The 23692-nt window shown below is 36.4% G+C and overlaps 1 protein-coding gene across 1 annotated transcript in view; it reads left to right on the forward strand.

Moving 5' to 3' along the window:
- LOC150100586 (glycerol kinase 3-like) overlaps window positions 1–23692 on the forward strand; it is a 473098-nt gene that overhangs the window by 358730 nt on the left and 90676 nt on the right. Inside the window, exons 14-16 of the mRNA XM_090401838.1 lie at window positions 5927–6011; window positions 6211–6334; window positions 16815–16865. Coding sequence (XP_090257964.1) covers window positions 5927–6011; window positions 6211–6334; window positions 16815–16865 — 260 coding nt within the window. The remainder of the gene's footprint in view (window positions 1–5926; window positions 6012–6210; window positions 6335–16814; window positions 16866–23692) is intronic.

The raw sequence follows: 23692 nt of genomic DNA on the forward strand, positions 1-23692 counted from the left end.
TCACTTTCACCAATTGGCGGATGATTTGACACCTCATTTATAATTACATCCTCTGATGAGATGACCAAATCCAAGGCCCTCAATCCTAGTGTGCCCTCTGTTACATACTGTCTGGGGTAGTTATCCCTCAAAAACTCAAGAAACTCATTTTCTTTACTTCCAGTTGCTATCTCTTCATTCCAGTCTATATTGCCATAATTAAAATCACCCATAATGATCACCCTTTTCTTATATGCGCTTATTTGACTATACATTTCACTATCACCACCATCCACATTACCAGGTCTATAACAACATCCCACCAAGTATTTGATTCTATTCACCTCTATCTCACACAATACTGCCTCAAAACCACTGGCCCTATTTCCCTCTTGCATCTCTACCTTGTATGGACATAACTCTTTCTCTATCATCAATGTTACCCCCCTCCCTTTTTACTCCTTCTATCCTCACGAAACATATCATACCCTTCCATCTCTATTCCTGTTAGGATGTCGTCCTCATCTAACCATGTTTCACTTATTCCGACAATCTTTGGGTGAACAGACGCAATTAGTGCAACCATTTCATCTGCCTTGTTTCTTATACTTCTAGCATTGGTATACAAACATGACAGCTCATTTCTGGATCTACATCTAGTCTACTGATACCACTCACTCGATGTGATCTCTCCATGCTGGACTGGGGCCTTTCTGCTTCTTCATTTTAGAACCCTTTTCAATTTCCTCTGTTTCCTCCTGATCCCTGGTCATCCCATATCTTTCCTGCCTACACATGCTCTCACTTCCTCTTGGAGCATCCACCTATCTCACTCTGTGTATCCCTGTCCACCCTGAGCCTCCCCGTTTCCCTGCTCCTCTTGCGCACCCATTCTCTCATTTTCTGTACGCATACCACTCACTTCCCCATTCATTTCCACTTCTTCAATCTCTCCTGTCTTACTCTCCTGCACTTCCACATCACTCCCCTCTCGATCTGATTCATTCTCTCTATTCACTTCTCTACCTTCCAGCAACAGTCTCTCCAAGCGACTCACACCATAACCACTCAAATGCAGTCCATCGCTCCCATACAGCTCACTTCGTCCCTCAAACTCATTCCACACATTAACAAATTAACAAACTGTACTTCCATCTCCTCACACATTTCAGCCAGAATATCATTCAAAATCTTTGCTCTCCGCCTCATTTCACCACAATCATACCTAGGCAACACACTGACTACCCTTCCTGTCACACTATTCTCTTTTATCTTTTCAAGCAGCTTCCTGACATTCATTCTGACATGCTCTTTGTTTTCTCTCAAATCATTTGTACCAATTAATACAATTAACTCTTTTGCTCGCTCCCGCCTCATATCCAATGCCTCAATCACTCTACTCATTTTACCGCCTGGAAAACATACCTTGTGCATTTTATCCTCTAGCACACCTTTAATAATGTAGTCGCCATACAACGCCACTCGCTCATCTTTTGTTAACTCTTTCATGCCATCATGATTTATTTTAATAGTTTTGACCTGAATTCTCTTAATTTCATTCCACATCCATTTCATTTCTTGCCTCATCCAATCCAATTCACTTTCCAAATCTTGCGACACATTCTCTCTATCATTAAATCTTTCTAACTCTCAACCCCCTCTTCTCACTTTCCCTCTCATTCATCCTTCTTTGTTTCTGTACTTTCGGTCCAACATACGTCCAACTTTCACTATCATTCTTCTCACTTTCACTCTCATTTATCTTTCTTTGTTTCCGTACTTTCGGACTAACATGCATCCAACTTTCGCCATCATTCATTCTTTTTTCGCTATCATTTATTCTTTCAATTTTTTTTACTTGTGATTTTTGCGTCACGCCATTTCTACTTTCATTCATTCTCTCAATTTCATTTCTTTCTGCCACTCTTGCCTCACTTTCATCCCTTTTAACATCCGTTACGGTTTTCAAATCGCTCTTTTTCTTTTTTCCTGATTTTTTAACATTTTTTCGCCTCTCTTTCTAACCATCCTTCTCTTTCGAATGTGCACTCGCGACACAATCGTTACTAACACTTTCTGTCATCAATTTCATATTTGCATTCATCAGTTCCTCATTCAGGTCACACTTTGCACACACCCTTCTTCCATCCGTGCTAAACATCCACAAATCATTTATGTAATTGAAGGAATACATATAACAGACCTCACACTTAATGAAACGACTGAAATCTAAATTAAAATCATGGAATGACAATTCCGCCGCCATTTTTTTTTCCCTGCAGGTTACTAGGTCTAATAGTAATGATTTCGTAATTAAGTTTAGGCAAGAAAAATCCCCCCACGCTAATAATACCAGTAGCGCACAACGTTTACAGCTGCTCTTACTCAAACAATTATGCATATATAATTAATTATTCCCAGAATAACTTATCTGAATCATGAGCTCTTCTTACGTCCACAGCACTTGGCTCACTAGCGTCCTCTAGTGAGCCAAGTGCCCTCTTCTATTATTATTATTATTATTATTATTATTATTATTATTATTATTATTATTCAGGCCTTCAAGGAGTCAAAAGACTCATCAAGGGAAGTCCTTCCTAAGACATATAATATTAGAAAATAAACAAATCTGATATAGATTGAAAACTTCTATTGAAGAAAAATTCTGATGTCAGATAACCTAAAACCAGTTTACAAAATATATTTTTTAAGATGTTTTGCAAGTAATGTCACATAAAAAAAATTGCCATGATAGTACATGTATATACTTACTTGTTCATAAAATCAAAGACTAAAATCAAAAAACTCCTTAAAATTATTAAAAACACTTGTTTTAAAATGCACTTTTCCCTATTTAACACTATGATGCACGATATTGTTATATATCTTAGAGTAGTTTCAAATACTACCTGCGATCTTATTTTGCTTACTATAACAACAATAGTTGGTAGTAAAATTATATACATATATTTTCCTATATAATAATAATTTTTTATATAATAATAACAATATTAATTTATATAATAATTAAAAAAAATTGATTTTCTTTTTTTCAATTTTTTGCTCTTGGCAGGGGGGCCCTGTGCCAATGCACAGTTCGCACACCCATGAATACGGCCCTAATCAAAGGTTGCTTAGTGTCTCACTATTATGGAAGATCTTGAGGCATCTAACATTAGGGTACTGCAGGGCTTATCGAATGGAGAAGAGGATTGAAGAGTACTGTCATTGCCAAAGATGTGAATAGGATTTGAAGTTGGAGAAAGGAGGTCATTGTTGTAAAGGAGGAAGAGCATGGATGAGAGCACAGAACTCTGAGGCATGCCAGCATTGATAGGGAAATCTGATGAGAGGAAGCTGGATTGTGATTGGATTGGCAATCTACACTCCCTTCTACATTCTGTAATTGGATTGGCAATCCAATCACAGAGTGTAGAAAGGAGGCCATAATATGGAGCTTGTTCATGAGGCCTTGATGCCAGACATGATTAAATGCTTTAGAGATATCAAGAGCGATAACATGTGTTTCTCCAAATCTTTCCATGGCCTGAGTTCAAAGGTGGGCGAGATTAGATAGGAGATTGGCTATAGAAGAAGAATGGTGGAATCCATATTGATGATCACTAATTAACTGATGAGTCTCCAGATAATGAAGAAGCTGGTTGTTGATAAATTTCTGCATCACTTTTGAAAGTACTGAGGTGAGAGCAATGGATGTTAGTTAGATGGCTGACTTTTGTCTCCCTTTTTGGATACAGGCTGGATGCTGGTTTGCTTCCATGCTGTTGGGTAGATGCCAGTAGAATATGAAAGTTGATATAAATGATACAGGATGGGTGTCAATTCTGGAGCCCAGATCTTGAGCACAATCAGAGGAATACCATCTGTACCAGGAGCCTTATTAGTATCAATATTAATGAGGATTTTTCTTACGTCCTTTTGTCGAAAGTTCAGAGAAGGCATGCAATGGGAAGTTTGTGGAAGTATGGGAGGTGATTTACTTTGGTAATCCAGGCCAGAGCCAAGATGCCAATACCGATGCTAAGAGGTTTGCCTTTTCCTTGGATGAGGTGACAATAGTGTCATCAGAATGCAAGAGAGGTAGCAACAAGGAAGGGCAGAAGTTATTCCCTTATGTGACTTATGCACACCAGTCATCTGCAGATGACCCAGGTACTGGTCTGGGTGTTGTGCTTAGAAGAGCAACCACCATACTGCTATCTATTGGGACTCCTCTGACTGTTTACACTCACTAATGCAAGTGTGACCATTTTTGCAAGAGTGGCATCCATTTGTGTTTTATGGTTAGATTTGAACACTTGTACAAAGTGTTTTAAAGCTACAAATATCTGTGAGACTAGCTCTGATATTTACTATTTTATTTCATTAAAAATGCCATTCGCAACCTATTATATCGATTTCAAGATCCACCAGTGGGTCATGAACTGCAGTTTGAAAAACACTGATCTAGATCATCGTGGTGTCTACAGCATTCCCTGCAAACATACTTTGGAAAAACTGGAAGAAAGGCTAATATTGATCTAGAAAAACACAAACTATGTTCATCTATGCTACAGCCATTCCAAGGTGACAGATTATGCCATGGATACAGATCACTAGATCCAATTGGAGTAAACCTCCCTCTTATTCAGAAGCAGATATAAATCAGGGGTTATTTTTGGAATCTGCCACAGCACTACAGAATTATCCAAACCTAAACAGTTCAGCAGCATCACATTACCAAAAATCCAGGAGATTATCATTGTGACAAGACCTTGGGCAAAATTTCATCAATGCATCCACAAAGGGCACCAGTTATGACTGCAGAAGCCTGCCTTTTACGATCAATGTTTACGGTCTGTGTTTGCTTTCCTGCTAGTGTATCTATGTGCACATGCTTAGTGCATTTTCTTGTGCCCGTGATGATGTTTTGGTAACCAAGACAAAATATTGACTTAATAATCTTATTAGTTAAATAAATTTAGTTTGTTAATTATTATTTTTGGATGTGTATTTTCTCTATTAAACATAAACATGAACCACAACTTTTGTTCTCGAACTCATAATAGTGGTGTGGGTCTACAGCAATCCCTTTCCAAGACTGTAGTCATTAATTACTACTACAGGCATAATTTGACAATAACAAGTCCATACAATCCTTTACTCTAAATACTGATTAGGCCACCACTAGTGCTGAACCATTAAAGAATAATATGGCTGAAGTTTGCACTTTGGACATGTAAAACAGGATGGTAGCTTTGATGTGACCCCCCACACACACACTAGAAATCACATTAGTAGGCAGTTGACCAAATTAGTGATAATTTTGACATACCATTTGAATTGTAATGGAACTTGTTTTTTTTCTCTCTCTCTCTCTCTCTCTCTGTGTGCGTGCGTGCATGTGTGTGTGTGTGCACGCGCACACGTGCTCTAAATTTTTATACTGCTCAGATTTGATCTGGGTTTCTGGGAAGAAGGAAAGTGACAGAGTATTCAGTCTGGTAATCAAGGTGATAACAAATTTTTTGGATGCTCCCTACAGTTAAAGATTTGTGGGTTGCAAATTGGTTGATAGAAAAAAGTTGGAATATGTTCAAAATGTACATTACGAATACGATTGTATAGGATAGACAAAAACTTTTCATTATGTAGTAAGAAGGGAAAGAATCAAAACTAGTCATTCCTGGAAATTGAGAGTTAAGCTGTTATTGACTAAATTTTTCACTCATTTCACTTATCACTTGAGTGATGAATGAGTGGAATGCATTTTTGATAATTAGAAGCGATGACTGTATTGTTAATGAGTTTAAGAAGGCATATTCAGGCATTATTTGGGTTAGTGTGTGGACCTTGCATGATGCATCTTGGGACTCTATGGAAGTGCCCAAGTAATAATAATAATAATAAAAGTTTGTGTAATCTGTTTAATTTTATACTCTTCCAGCATTATATGTGGTCTTACACAATTCTCTACAAAAGCTCATCTTGCACGAGCAACATTAGAAGCAGTGTGCTTTCAGACAAAAGAAGTAAGTAACAGGATATTTCACACCAAAAATGTATTTTTTGCTTTAAATTTTTTCAATTAATTTATTGATGATAATGCTCTAGCACTAACAGAAATATTCATTTATTGTTTCCACAACAACAAATCTTATATTTTATATACTCACTGAAATTTCAACTGTGTATTGCAAAACAACAAGAAAAATTTAATTAAAATTTCAGGTCATAGATGCAATGAACAAAGACTGTGGTGGTTTGAAATTGAGTAAACTACAAGTTGATGGTGGAATGACTGTAAATGACTTATTAATGCAAATACAGTCAGATCTTCTAGGAATTCCTGTTGGTAAGCTTCACAACTAGTACATTATTCTGAACCTGCTAAATGACACATGTAAATGGTATGATGTTTGTTCTACTTTATTCAGATAAAAAGAGTGAAATAATTTTAAATTTGAATGTTGCTTAAATGCTCTTAATATAAATTTTAGCTAGCTGAATCTGCTCACTAAAAGCGTGAACAGTATCATTAAGAAGAAGCCAAGAAAAGATATAGCAAAAGAAACATCAGAATTTGCAATTTTGTTAATATGACAGTTTCTTTTATACATTTTAATAAACTCATCCTAGAAACCATCAACATTGCTATAATGAGATTTATATGAAATTTTGCTCAGTGATAAAAAAATGTTAAATAATGTATCCTTGTATGACTTGACCTGCCAGTACCAACTATAAGTTTAAAAAGGTGAGAGGGAGAAAAAATTTCTGTCACATGCTTTGTACAAATTTTAGCCTCTTTTCATGAATTATTTTATCAGTATACGCGTGGATAGGCTTATGTGTTCGTCAGACATGTTGTAATAGATTTCACGGTGTGATATGAACACAGATGGATAAGAAAATAACTATTTATTAACTTAGAAGCTAATATTTCATTGGTATTATATCCAGCATCTTCAGAGCACACAACACAAAGTTTGTTACAAAAGCAAGACAACCACAATCCGGTGTAACAGTGGGGCTAGTATAAGTAATTGCAGCGTGCAACACAAGATTAAAGTCCTAATATGATACCATCTAGGTTAAAATAAAAAAATAAATAAAAAGTTCCAAGATTTGAAATAGTAGTCCAAATGATAGTCTTAGAAAGTTTTAAAAAATAAAATAAAATAAAAGTAATAAATATTAATTTGGTCTTAGGATGACTGTCTCCCAAATCTTTGGTAGATTTATACAGCCATACTTGTTAAGGTTTGGAGTATGTTTTAAGGCTTCTGTTGATTCCAGGAACAACCTCTCTGACTTGTAGAAGCTTCTGTGCATTACTTTTGTTTCTTTCCAATTGATCCTGTATGCAGGGGTGTCCAAAGCATGGTCTGCCAGACCCGACTTGCCATAGCGAAAGTGTCGGATATATTTTTTGTGTTCACTGAGGCGGATGTCCACAGTTCTTCCTGTCTGTCTGTAGTAGGCTTGATGAACAGGGCACTTCATAGACTCCTGGATGTGAAAAAGGAGTGCATTTGTCCTTAGGTGAACGGATGAGAGTTGCTAATTTTACATAAGGTTTTTGAATACTATGCATAGTTGGTGTTTATTAAGCATCCTAGATATCTTTTCAGATGTGCCTTTAATGTATGGGATGGTGATAGTTTTGTTGTGGTCTTTTGTGGTAGATAGAGGGGACCACAACAAAACTCCCCATAAGATAGATAGCATTTAGTATGTTATCTATCTTATGGGGATTATAACCATTGGTTAAGAAGGTGTGACATAAGTGAGAAAGTTCAGCAGTGAGAGCAATGTCATTGGAACAGATTGCTCTAGCTCTATGGGTTAGTGTTTTTAAGATACTATATTGTTGAGAAGGGTGATGGTGTACTTACACAAACAATCACACCATCACCCTTCTCAACAATCACACCATCACCCTTCTCTACTATATTGTTGAGAAGGGTGATGGTGTGATTGTTTGTGTAAGTATCTCCCTGTATGTGTGGGTTTTCTATAAACTGAAAATGATAAGGAACCTTCTGGAAGACGTGTGATCAGTGTGTCCAGGAAGGGCAGGCAGTCATTGGCTTCTAGTTCCATTGTAAAGTGGATTTTAGGGTGCTGGCTGTTTAGATGCACTAAAAATGTATTCAATGTGCCTGAGCCACGTGGCCAAATAGCAAACACATCATCAACATAGCGTAGCCAGAGAATAGGTTTGAGAGTGGCTGTGTTGATAGCTAATTTTTCCAGATGTTCTATGTAGAAGTTGGCTAAGGGGATAGAAAGGGGGGAACCCATAGCAGTCCCATCTAATTGTTTGTATATTTTCCCTTTCCATGTAAAATAACCTGCCTGTACTGTGAATTTAAATAGCTGAAATATATCTGGGGGAAATTGTGAATTTAGTAAGTTAAGTGTTTCGATCAGTGGTACATTAGTGAATAATGAGGTGATATCAAAACTCACCATTAGGTCTGAACTATTTACGGTGTGGTTTTCTAAAATACTTTTTAGGTGGGTAGAATTTTTAACAAAAGAGGAAGAATTGTTTGTGTAAGTGGTTAGTAATTTGGCTAAATGTTTAGCTAGTTTATATGTAGGACTGTTTATACTATCTACAAGAGGACGCAAAGGTGTACCTTGTTTGTGTATTTTAGGAGCACCATATATTCTGGGTGTTTTGACGTGCAAGGGTTTGAGTTTTTTGACAATTTCTTTTGGCCAGGAAGTGAATTTGTTCAGTAACTTGCACACCTTATTCTTTTGTGAGTTGGTGAGATCTCGATCTATGATTTGATATGTAGACCGGTCTTGGAGCAGTGCATGCATTTTGCTTTCATATTCTTTGTATCCATTACTACAGTGGCGTTTCCTTTGTCTGATTTGGTTATTGTAATGTGGTTATTATTGCATAGTTCTTTTAGAGCAATTATTTCTTTATGTGGGATATTATTTTTGGGAGGCTTAGAATGGTTAAGGATATTGGCCACGTCTAACCTAATATTATTGGCTATAGCTGGAGGCAAGTGGTAAATCCTGCGTTAAACGGAAGCCATTATTTTGGTTTTAGGCACATCTTTAGGAATAACGGCAAAATTGTGTCCAAAACTTAATGCACTCGTGGCCTCTTTGAATAAGGTTGTCGATGATAGGTTCACAACGATGCCATCTTGATGAAATTGTGGCCGCTGCGTAACATTGCGTTGCTGGTGGATTTCAAATTTTTTCCGGTGTCGGTTTTTAACTTTAGCAAATTCTTTATTGGCTGTTGAGTTGAAGATTTTATCCAAGATATCCCATAGCTCCGGGTTCAAAATGTCAGATAATATATCACATAGTACACTGATGGAGGAATTGGTAAATTTGGCACGGCAACTGAACAGGTTAGCCCTCTTAAAAAGGTGTCGAGATACCAATTTGATACCAAACTGTATAAAAATTAGGAACAAGTTTTTCTCGGCCAAAACCCAACGTATTTATAAAAGAGCGAGTTTAGCACTATTGTGAGAACAGGTATACGCTACTCGCCGAGAACTTTCAAAAATAAATTCCTCCATCAGTGTACTACGTGATATTCTGAACCTGGAGTCTGAATCTGACATTTTGAACCTGGAGCTATGGGATATCTTGGATAAAATCTCTGACTCGACAGCCAATAAAGAATTTGCTAAAGTTAAAAACCGACACCGGAAAAAATTTGAAATCCTCCAGCAACGCAATGTTATGCAGCGGCCACAATTTCATCAAGATGGCATTATGTAAAATTAACAACTCTCATCCATTCACCTAAGGACAAATGCACTCCTTTATCATATCCTGGAGTCTATGAAGTGCCCTATTCTTGCCATCAAGCCTACTATGGACAGACAGGAAGAACTGTGGACATCTGCCTCAGTGAACACAAAAAATATATCCGACACTTTTGCTATGGCAAGTCGGGTCTGGCAGATCATGCTTTGGACACCCCTGCATACAGGATCAATTGGAAAGAAACAAAAGTAATGCACAGAAGCTTCTACAAGTCAGAGAGGTTGTTCCTGGAATCAACAGAAGCCTTAAAACATACTCCAAACCTTAACAAGTATGGCTGTATAAATCTATCAAAGATTTGGGAGACAGTCATCCTAAGATCAAATTAATATTTATTACTTTTATTTTATTTTATTTTTTAAAACTTTCCAAGACTATCATTTGGACTACTATTTCAAAACTTTGAATCTTTTTTTTTTTTTTTAACCTAGATGGTGCCAATTAGGACTTTAGTCCTGTGTTGCACGCTGCAATTACTTATACTAGCCCCACTGTTACACCGGATTGTAGTTGTCTTGCTTTTGTAACAAACTTTGTGTTGTGTGCTCTGAAGATGCTGGATATAATACCAGCGAAATATTAGCTTCTAAGTTAATAAATAGTTATTTTCTTATCCATCTGTGTTCATATCATACATTTTATCAGTATAATTGAGTGTCTGAAAAAAAAAATAATCAGGTGCAAAATGATTTAATTTGAGGCCTTTTGACAAGACAACATTTCAAATTCCCATGGTTTATTCCCTATTAATTTTGGTCAACTAGAGATGTCAGCCTTATCAGGTACATGTGATATGCTTGTACAATATTATATAATAAATGGATCATTGATCACAGGTGGTTTACACTGTCATAGATCTCTCTCTCTGTAACGAATAAGATTGCAAACTGTGTGTGTGTGTGTGTGTGTGTGTGTGTTTGTTTAAAAATGGCACTTATATTTGTGGTTCATACTCCTCTTCAATTGGGTTGCGTTCTATATGTTCCAATAAGAATATTCCACTCAAATTCAGTGCCAGGTACCACCTGTGGGTGCACTTGGATTTTCTTCATGAAAGTCATAATTTTTAATAATACAGCTGTTAATTCTAAATGTGAACATGAATTAATTAATAAGCAGCCTGATTTATTGCCTCCATCTCTGTCTGTTCAAAACTTGACTTTTCCAGTTTGGACATTGTAATATGATGTTGCTGTTTTGACTGATGGTGTCTGTCCATTTTGTTCTAAGTTTTCCTTTTGGTCTTTTACCAGGAATTTTGCTATTCATTGTCTTAAGAATACTATCATTATCCATATGAAAAACATATTCTGACCGCTGCAACCTTTTGAAAAGGTTGCAGTGGGCACAATATAATAGATATTGTGGATTTGTTATAAAGTTGATATTCATGGTTTCATCTGATCCTCCAGAGAAATTATCATTTACTGGTCCAAATATTTTTCTAAGGATTTTCCTTTCAAAAGCTGAAATTAGATTCTCTACTCTTTTAAATATCCAGGTTTCACATCCATAGGATTTATATATTTTTATTTTAGTCTTTCAATGAATACCTTTTGAACTTGAGTACATATGAGAGAGGAAATAGAAAGCCTGATTATCTCACTTAATTCAATTCTGCACTTCCATTTCAATTGGTAGTGAGTGATCATTACTTCTAAATATGCCCAATCATGTTTTTTCATGGTATATATATTTTCCAAAGAATATTGTGTAAAAAAAGACATCTAGTATGTACTGTGCAGTATATCGAAAAATATTAAATAGCCTCCACAACTTCAAAGAAACATCAAAAATTAATAATCTTGGAAAAAGAAACACAATTTTTTTTCATCCATCCATATTTTATTTAAAAAAACATAAATCAATTTTTATTTCAGTATTTTAACAAAAAAAAAAACCCAATCTTTTGGAAATAAAAATAAAATAAAAATTTAATTTCAAAAAGAAAAAAATCACAATGCAGAAACATTTTTTAGTATATGTTTTGTTCATTGCTTTCATCTGCATTCATTGACAATTGATTTCCTCTTGTATCAGAAACTATTTGAGACATTGTTTAAAGCACAGGTTGATTTATTTTAACAGGAAATTCAATAATAGATCGTTGTGATCCGTGTTCGGACAATTTATCGCGTGGAAAATTCATCATGGAAAGAGGAAAATACCTTTATCGTGTAGAAAACTAAGCACGGGAAAATTCATCATGAGAAAATTTAAAATCCTATTTTATGTCATCCCATATATGAAAAAAGAAAGAAAAGAAATATTTTATATATTTATTATTTCGATTATATTTAGCATTCTGAAATTGTTTATTTAATATTTATGAATATTCTTTCTTACTAGATACTACAGGTTCTGTAGATGGAATATTAATTTTTACAAAACTGGATATGGTGGCTAGGAAGAAAGGACACCATATTTAAAAATATTTAGGGATAATAGTTATTTCCAACTAACATTTATAGTTAACTACAGTGGCCGTTTTTCACAAACAGCCGATGAAAATTTTAAGTGGTGGTGCTGCATATACAAAATAAGAAAAAATTATTAATTTTTTCCAATCAGTAATCAATTTATTAATAAGTAAATTTACAAATTAAAAAATTGCTTTATTAAAAATATTTCACCCTCACCACAAACACACACCAATAATAAAAGTTTCGTACACAGAAATAATGCACGCAGGCATACAATATATCTGTAGCGACACTGCTCATTGAGCAGTGTCGGTTTCGACATTCCAACACTGCGTTAGATCACAGTGCCTTTGTTTCGTGTAACGATAATTTTTCACGTAACGATAATTGAGAAAATATAATTCTTTTCGTATTTTCAATAGTGACACTTGTCATAATTCAGCCTTGTATTTATAATAAATAAATAATTATATGCTATTTTAACAGAATAAAATAAGATTTACCAAAAATATTTCATCCTCACCATGAACACCAATAATAAAAGTTTCGTATCTCACAGAAATAATGCACGCAAGCATACAATTTATCTGTAGTGACACTGCTCAATGAGCAGTGTCGGATTCACTTGTTACGTGCAGTGACAAGTGCCAACAAATATCGGCAAGTCTAGCTGGAATTGACTGAACGTGATAATCCTAACACTGCGTTAGATCGCAGTGCATTTGTTTCGGACTCTTAGAGTTAATCGAACAATTCCAATTATTAACTATGCAATCAGTGTCAAAACCTAAGCTGTAACCTTTAACATGTTGTATTGCATTTATATAATGTTGTAAGCATTGTTATTATTTATAAACACAAACAAAATTTTATTTTTTCGTTTTTCCTTCGGGGTGCTGCAGTGTCGCAGTGCTTATGTGCAAGCTGCCACTGGTTAACTATTTACATATTCCTCTTAAGTATTCTGTTAATAGGATAGTTATTAGGGAGAATAAAATATTAAGAATAGTCAGGGAGAAAGAGCACAATATTTAAGAATATTTATTCTTCTAACTGTTCACTACTTTTCTGTTCTGCGCATTTAGACATCCATCCAGGTGTGATATATTTTTTATCTGAACAAATTCAGGAGAGGTATTTCAGTTATTGAATACACGTATATTTTGAAAATCGCTGCACTTTTCCTGCATAGTAAAGACATCTTGTATGCTGCTATCATTTGCAGGGCTAGTTTAAGATAATAGGTGCAATTTTGAGTAATTATATTAAAGAAAATGATAATAAAATTACGTAAATGCTATCATAATGATGTAAATCAACATTAGCTAAATTGCCATCTGTGGCTTGAATACTAGCCTTTACCTTTTTCTCCAATACTAGTATTTTATGACACTAAGAAATCTTCTTTACTGGGAAAAAAAAAGAAAAAAAAATATATACATATAGATGAATGCTCCCAAAGTGAAATGTGTAATTAATTACTTCTATTGTGAACCGTTCAAAAATAAACTGTAATCAAAAATATCATGTTGTTAACAATCGACTAGATAGTGCACCCTCTCCCACCAGTGAGCTGTGGATTCAAAACTCGCAATAGGCATGGATGTTTGTAATTGTTATTAGGTGAGAGATGGATTTCTTTGTCTGAAAATGCTAGCATTGGAGGAAAAGATAAAGACTAGTATTGCAGCTGTAGATGGCAATTTAGCTTATGCTAATTTACATCATTATGATAGCATTTACTTAATTTTATTGTCATTTTCTTTAATATAATTACTCAAAAGTGCACCTATGATCTTAAACTAGCTCTGTAAACAATAACAGTACAACATATATAAAAGTGGAGTCATTTTCAAAATACACATGTATTCAATAACTGAAAAACCACATCTGAATTAGTTCAGATAAAGTGTGATATATGTATATATATATATATATATATATATATATATATACATACATACATGGGGTGGTTCAAAATTCCACACACAAACTTCGAGGGGAGGTAGAGAACATCAAAATCAACTATATTCACATAGGAAAGCATGACCGGAAACACCACCCGAAAGTAATAGGGGGCGCTGTTCACCAGTGCTCCAGGTGAGCAATTGGAGCTTCCTCATTCAAGCTTTCAATGTCGTACAAAGAACATGTGTCGTTTTAAAAACACTGAGATGGCAAACGTTCACCTCGTTTACGGGTTAGCTGACAGTAATGGACGAGCCGCTGTATGAATATATTGCGAAATGTACCCAAACAGACTTGTACTGCATCACCAAATTTTTGCGTATTTGCATCAGAATTTGTGTGACCGTGGATCATTCAGGGATCGCAGGCATGATAGTGGGCGGCCACGATTGACGCGAAATCCCTCCATGGAATAAGAGGTGTTTCATGCAATGGACAATAATCCAGAGACAAGCACACATGCCATTGCTTCTGCTATAGGAGTATCTCGATCCAGTGTACTGCACGTTTTGCACTCCGACTCCTTACATCCATTTCATCTACAGCTGGTCAAGTTACTGATGGCCGAAGATTATCCTCAACTTGTGGAATTCGTGCAGTGGTTTCTGCAGAAAAGTGCTGTAGACCCGGATTTTCCAACTTGTGTTTTGTTCACAGGTGAAGCTTCATTTTCCTGTGAAGGGGTCTTCAATCACCACAGTGCTCATGTGTGGCCCATGAGAACCTACACGCTGTGCGATCACATGCTGCACAACAACACTTCACCATTAATGTATGGGCAGGTATCGTCACTGACTGTTTAGTCGGCCCATACCTTTTACCACTCCGACCCAGAAGTATCGGACCTTTCTGGAAGAAGTTCTGCCTGATTTACTGAACAATGTTCCAATGACTGTGCGTCGGCAGATGTGTTTCCAATACGACGGGTCTTCAGCCCATTTTGGCATTTCTGTGCATTAGTATTTGGACGGGTCCTTTGGGGCTCGATGGATTGGGCGTGGTGCATGTCCCCCACGCTCACCTGATTTATCGAGCATTGATTTCTTTCTGTGGGGGGGGGGGGCTTAAAGCCATGGTGTACGAAACACCTGTTGCCTCTGACATGAACCTCGTGGCAAGAATCGCCATCACCGCTGCTAATATCTGGGAAACTCCAGGTATTTTCAAAAATGTATGGCAATCAATGTGTCGTCGGTGTCAGGCATGCATCACTGCTAATGGTTGTAACTTTGAGCACCTGATGTGAAACCATATTATGTATCCAACTACTGTTCAGTTATGCCTAATAAAGTTTTTTACACTACTTACTGCCTTGTGTTATTTCTGTATCTTTGTGTCCCTGTTAGTACCTTCCAGCAGTGTTTCCGGTCATGCTTTCCTATGTGAATATGGTTGATTTAAATGTTCTCTACCTCCCCTCAAAGTTTGCATGTGGAATTTTGAACCATCCTGTATATATCACACATGTTGGCCTGGCTGGCCGAGTGGTTAGCGTATCCGCTCTCCAGCCAAAAGGCTGTAGGTTCGAATCCCGCTGTGGGCATGGATGTTTGTGATTGTCTGTGAAAATACTAGTGCCGATGGTCGGCAGTAGATGGCATTGGTGTGGATGATGAAAGTAGTTGTGGTTACTGGAGTGGTGGAGACTGAGAGCTGTAGAGTAGGTGTCCTCCCTGGAGGTGTTACATAATAATAATAATAATATATATACACACACTCACACATATATATCACATCTAGATGAGTGTCTAAGTGCGCAGAAAAATAGCAAATGGTTCACAGAATAAATATTCTTAAATATGGTGCCCTTTTTCCTTAAACCACCCTATTCCAGTTTTGTAAGTATTAATATTCCATCAGCAGAACCTGTAGTATCTAAGTAAGAAAGAATATTTACAACTTTTTAAGACAAAACAGAAATTAGGAAACTCACTAATCAATAAAATATTACTTTCATTGTATAAGAATAGAAATATTATGAAAATCTAATTAAAATCTAAATAAATAATACATAAATACATAAAATAAACTATATTTTGTAGAATTTATCGTGCACTGCATTTACTTTTCATATATCAATATCAGTGCAATATCATTTCAATTTTCTAGCGAATAACATTTTCAGCGAATTTTTTCCATAATGAATTTTCCCTGCGATAAATTGTCTGTGAATCTTGTGTTCCTAATTTAGAGAGGTCTTTGTATAGCTCCTTGTAGTAACCCATACAAGATTTCAAATCTAATTGGAATTTAACAACTCTTTTGATTATGGGATCATTAATCAGAAAATGATTTTCAATTTATTTGCTAATTGAAGGCCATCAAGATTTAAATTAGCAGTTAATGGTGATGGCTCGTCCTCACCGCTGAAATCTTTTGGGTCAACCTTCTCCAACACAATTTCTAATAATTCCTCCTCCTCCTTAAGAACTCTGTCAATAATAATTTCATTTATATCATCAACGGCCAAATCATCAAATCCTTCACCATCAATTGCTTGTGCCAAATTGATTATTTCTGCATGCATTTCATCAGTCATATTTGAAGGCGCAGTATTTTAGCTTTTCATGCATTCTGACCAGATGGCCTTCCAACATGTATTCAAAGTCAATGGTCTTATTTCAGATAAGGCCAAAGCTGGCTGCAGTCCAGAAGTTTTTCCAAACGGCAATAACAGTAAGGTTTTGATCATTATCCATTTTATTTAAAATGTATTGAAATTATTGCCTTACATAATGAATTGAGATAAACATCATATGAAAATATATAATATGAACACAATATGAAAATAACATATTAAAAAATAATAAATTTTGTTACAAAAATAAACTTACATTTGAAAAAAGAATTATATACTTAAAAAATTATTGGCAAATATCATTGATATAAAGGTTAAACAGTACAGGTCCCAGTACTGAACCCTGTGGGGCCCCACTTGTGATCTTCTTCCTTCTTGATACTGCTTTCCCCATACACAACTCTCTGATACCTATTAGATAGCCAATTCTGAATCCACTTCACTAATCTGACGTCTAAATTCATGTGCTGCAACTTATCATGTGGTGCCCTGTCAAATACCTTTGTAAAATAAAAAAAAAATAAAATAAAAGACAGAATGTGCCTTTCCCTCATCAGCAACTCTTGTCACTTTATTAGAAAAGGTAATCATATTGCTAAAACAAGAGCACCCCTTAACAAATCCATGCTGATTCTCACAGATAACATTACTCTCATCTGCCTAATGCTGTATATGATCCCTCACTATTTTTTCTGAAATCTTAACAACTGCTGATGAAATACAAACTTGTCTGTAGATTGACACGTCCAGTTTGCTACTATCCATATGCAATGGCACTTGCATATGGATATCTTCTACTTCTTGGGTACCTTTCCCATAGCAAGACTTTCATTGAAAAGCCAGGTCAATAGCGCTGTCGGTTCTTTAGCACATTTTCTCAAAACCTGTGCCAAAATTCCATCCAATCCCACAGCTTTATTGACATCCAGAGTGCTTAGTATTTGTAACACTCTCTTCTTGCATTTCTAAACCTAGAACCTGCCCTCTCTCTCTCTCTCTCTCTAGTATTAAAACCTACTTCTCCAGGATGAAATAACCCAATATAGTGTTCATTGAACAACTCCACTATGGCCTTTGCATCAGTCACTCTATTCCCATTTTTATCCAACAATGTCATTTTTTCACAATCGTTTCTCCTCCTACTATTCCACATAATAAAATAATTCCTTGGGATTTTCTTTGGATATCAGGGCCAATATCTTCTCATATTCATCTTCCAAGTCAAAACCATATGGTCACTCTCTCTCTCCAACTGAGGGAGGGGGGAGGGTGAAGAAATGTGATTACAGTTATGCTATGACTAATCTAAAACTCTCATAGCTTGTTCCTTTTATTACACGTTGCCTAAGACATCTGTCCACTATTTTTTAAGGATAGACAGTACAGGATAGGAGAGGACAGGGGTTACTGCTAATGATATCAGATGATTTGAATCCAGTTAGTGTTTAGACCTCTGATTATAATACTAGTAACAGTTTTTCATATGACAGCGAGTTTGAAGCCATCTGGTGTGAGGTGGAATTTAACAAGATCAAATTCATAATGGAGTGTTTTTACAGATCTGATGGATTAGTTTCTAGTGATGAAGAAATGCATCACCAAATAAAGACAATGGCATTGAAAAAAGTAATCATAATTTAATCATCCAAACATTGATTGGGTAGCAGTAAAATCTCATGAGAAGAATGAAACTGAACTGTTCCAAGATAACTTCCTCAAGCAGCATGTGACAGAAGGAACTGAAGGTCCAAGAGTGTTAGATTTGATCATAGTGTCAGAGGGTATTTCAGTTAAAGACGTAGCTATTCTCCCTTCAATTGGTGACATTGGCCATGTGGTACTCACTTGGGAAGTGGCTAAGTTTATGAATGTTCGATTTAGAAAAGGTTACATGCTGTGAACTACAAAGCAGAAAGTTATGACCAACTGAGGGGCATTCTGGATTTAGTATAATGGTATTGGTTGCTGGATGAGAAGGATATCAACAGTGCATGTGAAGTGTTTAAAAAATACTTAAATGATGCAATATCAGAATATGTCCCAAGTGTTCAAAGAATTAATAGGGTAGGAATCAACTGGATGTGTATTCGTAACTTGTGCATAAGGATAATGTCCATTATGAAAATTATAAGCAGCAGGCCAGAAGAGTCACAACTGTTTTATTGAAAGCTAAGTGTGAGTATGATAAGAAACTGGTTCTGCAAGTAAAAGAAAAAAATTAATATGAAAGAATAACTCTACTGAATGCAGATTGTATGAGAGTGACCAATGCAGAAGAGGTTGTTCAACTAATGAGTACCCATTTTGCTAAAAGCTATCAACTTAGTGTATGCAACATTGAGCTCATTGCTACCTCTACACTGGACGAAGAAACTCAGGTGTATGAGGAGGAGGTATTAGAACTGTTGCACAAACTGAATAAGAGTTCAGCAATAGTGACTGATGGGATATCAGCACGGATAAAAAAAAGAGTGTTCAGCTGAACTGGCCATTCCTTTAACCAGGCTATATAATTTGAGTCTCAGTACAGGAAAGATTCTGCAGGAATGAAATCAATGTATGATAATCCTACTGCACAAAGGTGGTGTAAAGACTGCTGTATCCAAGTATTGACCAATCAGTATCTCAGGAGTGGTGGTGAAGATTTTGGAAAAGTTGGTTAGGGCTCGCATTCAGAAATGGGTTGGCAGAAAATCTCTGCTTTGCAATGAACAGCATGGGTTTACTAAGGGAAGGTCATGTTTTAGCAGCTTGCCTACATTCTATAATAATGTTACCATTGAGCTAGACAAGGGGAATGGATACCATGATACTTTTGGATTTTTCTAAGGCTTTTGACAGAATACAGCATGAAAGACTATTACATAAATTCGAGAATATGGGATTGGATTATAAAATAGCGTGGATAAGAGGATGGCTGATGACAGATATCAAAAAGTGGTATATGAGAGGTGTGAATCTACAAGATTTAAGGTAACCAGTGGTGTACATCAAAGATCAGTCCTTGGTTCTACTGTTATTCAATCTGTACATTTGGAAGGATTTGGCAGGTGGCATACATACAGCTATTTGCTGATGATTAAGGACCAGGAATGCAGTTGATATGCAGTACTTGCAGAATGGTTTGGATGGGTTGGAGTTGTGAGCATGTGAAAATGGTTGTCAGTTGAATGTCAGTAAATGTAAAGTCATACACTTTGGTGTGATTAGATATCCAGTGCCATATTATATTGGTGGGGATTATTCTAGAAGAAACTGATCAGGCTAGGGATCTTGGAGTGTTAGTAGATAGAAAATTGAAGTTCAGCGACAATGTAGCAAAGATTGCAAATACAAATCAAAAGATAATTGCAATATTGAAATGACCTTTGATGTGTAAAGATAAGGATGTTATTTTGCCACTTTACAAGGCCTTGATAAGACCTCATTTGGACTATTGTGTGCAGGTCGGGTCTCCTGGTTTCTTTTGTGATTCTGATACAGTGGAGAAAGTGTGAAGGAGAGTGCTAAAAATGTTGAAAATGGATTGCGGAATACTGATTATGAAGATAGATTGAGAATTTGTAGACTGCAGACACTAGCAAACAGGAGAAAAAGGGGTGATATGATTGAGACATACAAACTTCTGAAAGGGTCATACAGGATTTTATGGATGGTGGGAAAAGGACAAGAGGGCATTCTTGGAAGTTCAGAATGAATGCTGCCAAGAATGGGATGAGATCTAGATTTATCTCTCACAGAATGGTACTTAATTAGAATGGTACTTAATTAGAATGGATTGCCATTGGATGTTGTGTGTGCAAGCAGTGTGAATGAATTCAAGAACAAATACAAGAACAGCTGGTGCATGTAGTATGTGCCCTCCCTCAGTGAGTCTCTGACTTCCTAGAGTTCTATGTTAATAACAATAACTCTCTCACTTCTACTCTGATTTGCTTTGTATTCATCATTTCCCCTCACCTAATCTATCAGTTTCTCTCTGTTATTATTAGTGTGTGTGTGTGTGTGTGTGTGTGTGTGTGTGTGTGTGGACTTTGTTTTCCAGTTGTTTTTATATAAATATCTTTCTTTCCAACTTTACATTGAAATTCCCAATAATCTTTTTTATGTCATTAGATAGTGCTCAATCATACAGTCTCTCCATTTTGCAAAAGAAATCCCATTTTTCCTCACCTTCCTTTTCTTCTGTTGGTGCATGAGCCTTTATAACCCATAAATTAAAAAAAAAAAATTGTTCTCATTCTTATTGTGTGTGATTTGTCATTCACAATCCTAAACTCTAAAACATTCCCTTTAATGTCTCTATCTACTATAAATGTTACTCCAAATTCATGTTTCCCTGAAAATGTTTCTGCCGCTTAAGGCCTCTGATGGTATACTTTTAACAGATGGAGGGAATACTTTGAGAGCCTTTTTAACCCGGATGGCCCAGCAGTTGTGGACATCCAAGAGGTGCAGATCGGGGCGATGACTAGTCTTACAGCAGAAGAGGACCATTTAGCAATAAAATCGCTAAAATCAGGCAAGGCTGTTGGTGATGATGAAATTCGGCCTGAAATGCTAAAAGCCTTAAATCGAGATGGTGTTCTCTGGCTGACTCGAGCATGTCAGGTTGCTTGGATATCTGGGCAAGCACCAAAGCAATGATGCTCGCCCAGATAATAATAATAATAATAATAATAATAATACCATTCTTCAAGAATGGTATTATTATTATAGACCAGAGAGATTGCAGCAACTATCGTGGCATCTCTCTCTGCTCAGCCTGCCTGGGAAAGTATATTCTAGGTGCTTGGAAAGAAGGTGCAGGAGCATAGTTGAGCCAGAGTTCCAGGAAGAACAATGTGGCTTTCATCCTGGTAGATGCACAACTGACCAAATCTTCACTTTAAGGCAAGTGTTATGTCGAAAAAAAGTGATGAGTCATCCCTTTTCCGACCCAACATAAGGTAACCTCAGAAGGGATGGATAAGGACATACTTATGCCTCCAGATAGAAAATGTGCCTATTAATGACCTAGAAAATGTATATATATTCAGTTTTGTAAAATTTAAGTAATGTTAAAGAAGCCCATAAACCAAATAGAGAATGTTTGTAAATTAATTAAGATAGAAAATCATATATAATTGCTAAAAAGATGTGTATAAGCTAATACAAGTTTTAGGCCATGTCAAAGACAGTTCATGGCCACGGTATCCAATCGGCTGCCGCCGTATGCAGGACGACACCACCGAGTGAGGGTGCTGTTTTGTAGTATATAGGTTTCGGCAGGGATTTGAATCGCTATCTTCTCTTCTCGTCTCGTTTTCATCGGTTCCTGGTTTCCTGAGCTGAGTAGCTGTGGAAAACTTGCCAACATGCATAGCAAGAATTTCCCCTTGTTATACGTGCCACGTGGATCAAAGCTGCAGCTATAATGCATCCAGATTTCTAGAAGAAAGGGCTGCTGGTGAATTTATGGTAGTGTAGAAGTCAGTGAAAGAGTGCTTCTATTCGAGTAGAACAAAAGAATAGCGGAGACGCCTTGAAGAGAATACAGTGGGGAGATCCGAGAATCCAGATAAGGTCCTAAATCCACCGGACAAAGCAAGAACGATAAGCTGAAACCTTTTGTATTAAGTTAGAGTAATCGTGGAGGAACTGAGCGTCGAGAAAACAGCTAATTTCCTGTTGTACTTAAGGAACTGTCTGTATTTGGACATTTTGTCTACATCTAAGGAATAAAAGGCATCTTAGGCTTGTGCCGAATAGGAAACCGAGGCTTCGGACTGTTTGTGTCGAGAGAAAGAAATTAATGTCATTATGTTAAAGTTTAATTTGAATGCTAACTAAAATTCTGGGGGGGGGGATAAAGTCTGAATATAAGAAGGAATGTTATCTCATGAAATCTATGCAAGAATTGCAGAATTGGCCTGTATATATATGTAATTTATATGTGTGATAGTAATGGGTAATTTAGCATAAATTAACAGAGTCTGAGAATAGGTATATAAAGAAGTGTAAGAATTTGTCAGTATAAGAAATTATAGTGTAGAACTTTTTTGAATGTGCTAATTTAAGAAAAGGGAGGGAACTCGGACTCTTTTAGAATTGAAGGTTTAACTAAAATGTATTTCCATGTTTGTGTCAAAATAAATGTATTTCTTATGTGTAAACCAAATGAGCTTGTCTTGTTTCTGTGGATTGAATTACCACTTGGAAAATCACGAACCGTGTATTAGAGGGAAATCCATTAGTAACATAAGAAGCGGGACCACGACTGCAAACTTCATGATCCCTGCATTTTCTTTCTAAGTAATCTAGGATAGTATATCAGAATTCAGTTGCCGGCTGGCGCAGTCATAAAATAACTATAAATTTGTCGGAAAACTAAATAACTGATAAGTACATAACATAAACAACTGATAAAGATAATAAAAGAAAAAATAAGAGAAAACCAAAGACATAACAAAAGTCTTTGAGAAATCTTAGGAATATGCCAAGAATGTCTACACATGTTTTGTGGACTTGGAGAAGGCATATGATTGGGTTCCTCTGGATAAGTTTTGGCAAGTAGTACGGGAGTATGTAGTGGATGGCCAACAATTAGCTGCCATCAAGTCCCTGTACGAATGCCCATAGTTTTGTGTCAGGGTAAACAGCACAAAGTCTGAACCTTTCACGGTCTCCATTGGCCTCCACCAAGGGGTGTGTTCTGTCACCCCCTCCTTTTCATAATATTTATGAACTGGATTGATAGGCGCAGTGAGTGTGTCAGAATTGGAAGATGTAGCATTGGACGTCTGCTTTTTGCAGATGACCTAGTTCTGCTTAACTCTTCCACGGATGACTTCCAGCAGATCCGGGATAGGTTTGTACTGAAACATTTGTGGTCTCAAGACAATCATCCCAGTGCACTCTACATGTGAGTGGAGTCCCACTGAGG

This window comes from Typopeltis vanoorti, chromosome 12 (assembly GCF_054136105.1).
Source record: "Typopeltis vanoorti isolate ZY-2024b chromosome 12, IOZ_Tvanoo_1.0, whole genome shotgun sequence".
NCBI lineage: Eukaryota > Metazoa > Arthropoda > Arachnida > Uropygi > Thelyphonidae > Typopeltis > Typopeltis vanoorti.